A 1,396-nucleotide genomic window follows, 5' to 3' on the forward strand; every position below is an offset into this window, starting at 1 on the left:
GGCATGTCCAGAGGATACCCAACCGTCCTGGCAGCACACGTGGATTCAGCGATGCTCAATTGGACCTCGTTCTGCATGCCATAGTCGCCGTCCCAATATGCATAGGTCGAGTTGACTTGGGGAATGTACCCTAACGGTGTCGTGATGGTTTGGTTGGAGCCATTCAGAGGCAAGTAGCCCGGGCCACGTTCAGTTGACACGAAGCGAGGGTAGCCGTGGTGGAGGGCATCGTTGTACACAGCTCGCTGAGCACCTGCCGAGTGATTCAAGGCTGGAACTCGGACAAGGCGGAGGTCCACTGGTATCCACATGCTGTCCATCGTCGTGCTGACGAGGGCTGAGCCATCAACAGTGGCCTTGGGTCCAACTCCCACAAGGGTACATGCGGACGTGGACGAAGCTGTCAAGGAAGCCACGCACCACAACGCGATGCAGAGCTGCATGTTAGACGTTCTCGCAAGTACGACCCCCTTCTTGCTGAAATGCCAAGCGGCAAGAATTGATGTTCGAATAGATGATCGAGAATGTCGAGCATTACTCAAGATATGTACTAGTATTTCGATATGTACTAGTATTTCGAAGTCCAATCCCACATGAATAACACAACATGTTTAGTCACACAATCGCTCTCAACAACGAAGTCATTATTATCGTCCGCAAGCAACACGCACCGACTTTAACACTGGCACGAGTGTCTATTGTACTAGTATTCCGCATTGCCTTTGAACGTGGTTAACTTTGCCTTGTAATAATGTTAGTGCAAGATGACAACAGACTTTTAGAAATGCATGACACAACCAATAATTTCAACCCTAAGGACCACTACAGTAGTGGATGGCCAAGCGATTATTGCGCAAAAAGTGATCTGGTTCGATCCACCTATTGGTAGTTTACTGCTGCCGATACAATTGTACTATTTATTATACACGAGGCGTTCGAACATTTTATACATAGGTCGACCGACAATCCTGGGGGTCCATGCAAAACCCTACGGATTCTACAGATCCATTGAGCAAAGCGATTGTGATCCAAAGGTGCAATTTGCCCCAGAAAGCAACGAATTGCACGAACATCGACATTCCAAGGCTTGGGTATCCATAAAAACTCTATACAACTGCAACCGGCTCAACGACAACCACCGCTTCATCGTTGGTGCTCTTGGATTCACCTTGCTCTTCCACACTAGCAGGAGCCTTGGGAGATGCCACCTCCTGCCGCACGCGACTGACAAGCGCGACCACCGCCACCACCAGCGACAACGACATCGTGCCGCACAAAAACCCAAGTAAGAACCCACTGGACAGAGAAAACGCTTCAACTGGAGCGCTCGATCCACCGACCACAATCGACAGCACACCCGTGTCAGGGTCCACGGCAGCCGTCCTGTTCTCTTCTG

The 1,396-nt window shown here is 50.3% G+C and overlaps 2 protein-coding genes across 2 annotated transcripts in view; both read right to left on the reverse strand.

The window, feature by feature from the left end:
• Window positions 1–55: 55 nt before the first annotated feature.
• Window positions 56–443, reverse strand: H257_16520 (hypothetical protein; the record flags this gene model as incomplete). Its single annotated transcript, XM_009844972.1, has 2 exons — window positions 56–71; window positions 130–443. The coding sequence occupies 2 exons, from the start codon at window positions 441–443 to the stop codon at window positions 56–58; spliced, it is 330 nt and encodes a 109-aa protein (XP_009843274.1).
• Window positions 444–1,106: 663 nt separating this feature from the next.
• H257_16521 (hypothetical protein) overlaps window positions 1,107–1,396 on the reverse strand; it is a gene marked incomplete at its 3' end in the record, with an annotated part of 10,122 nt that continues 9,832 nt past the window's right edge. The window contains exon 3 of the mRNA XM_009844973.1: window positions 1,107–1,383. Within this exon, the coding sequence (XP_009843275.1) occupies window positions 1,107–1,383 (277 nt within the window). The remainder of the gene's footprint in view (window positions 1,384–1,396) is intronic.

This window comes from Aphanomyces astaci (assembly GCF_000520075.1).
Source record: "Aphanomyces astaci strain APO3 unplaced genomic scaffold supercont1.87, whole genome shotgun sequence".
In the NCBI taxonomy this organism is placed as follows: Eukaryota; Oomycota; class Saprolegniomycetes; order Saprolegniales; family Verrucalvaceae; genus Aphanomyces; species Aphanomyces astaci.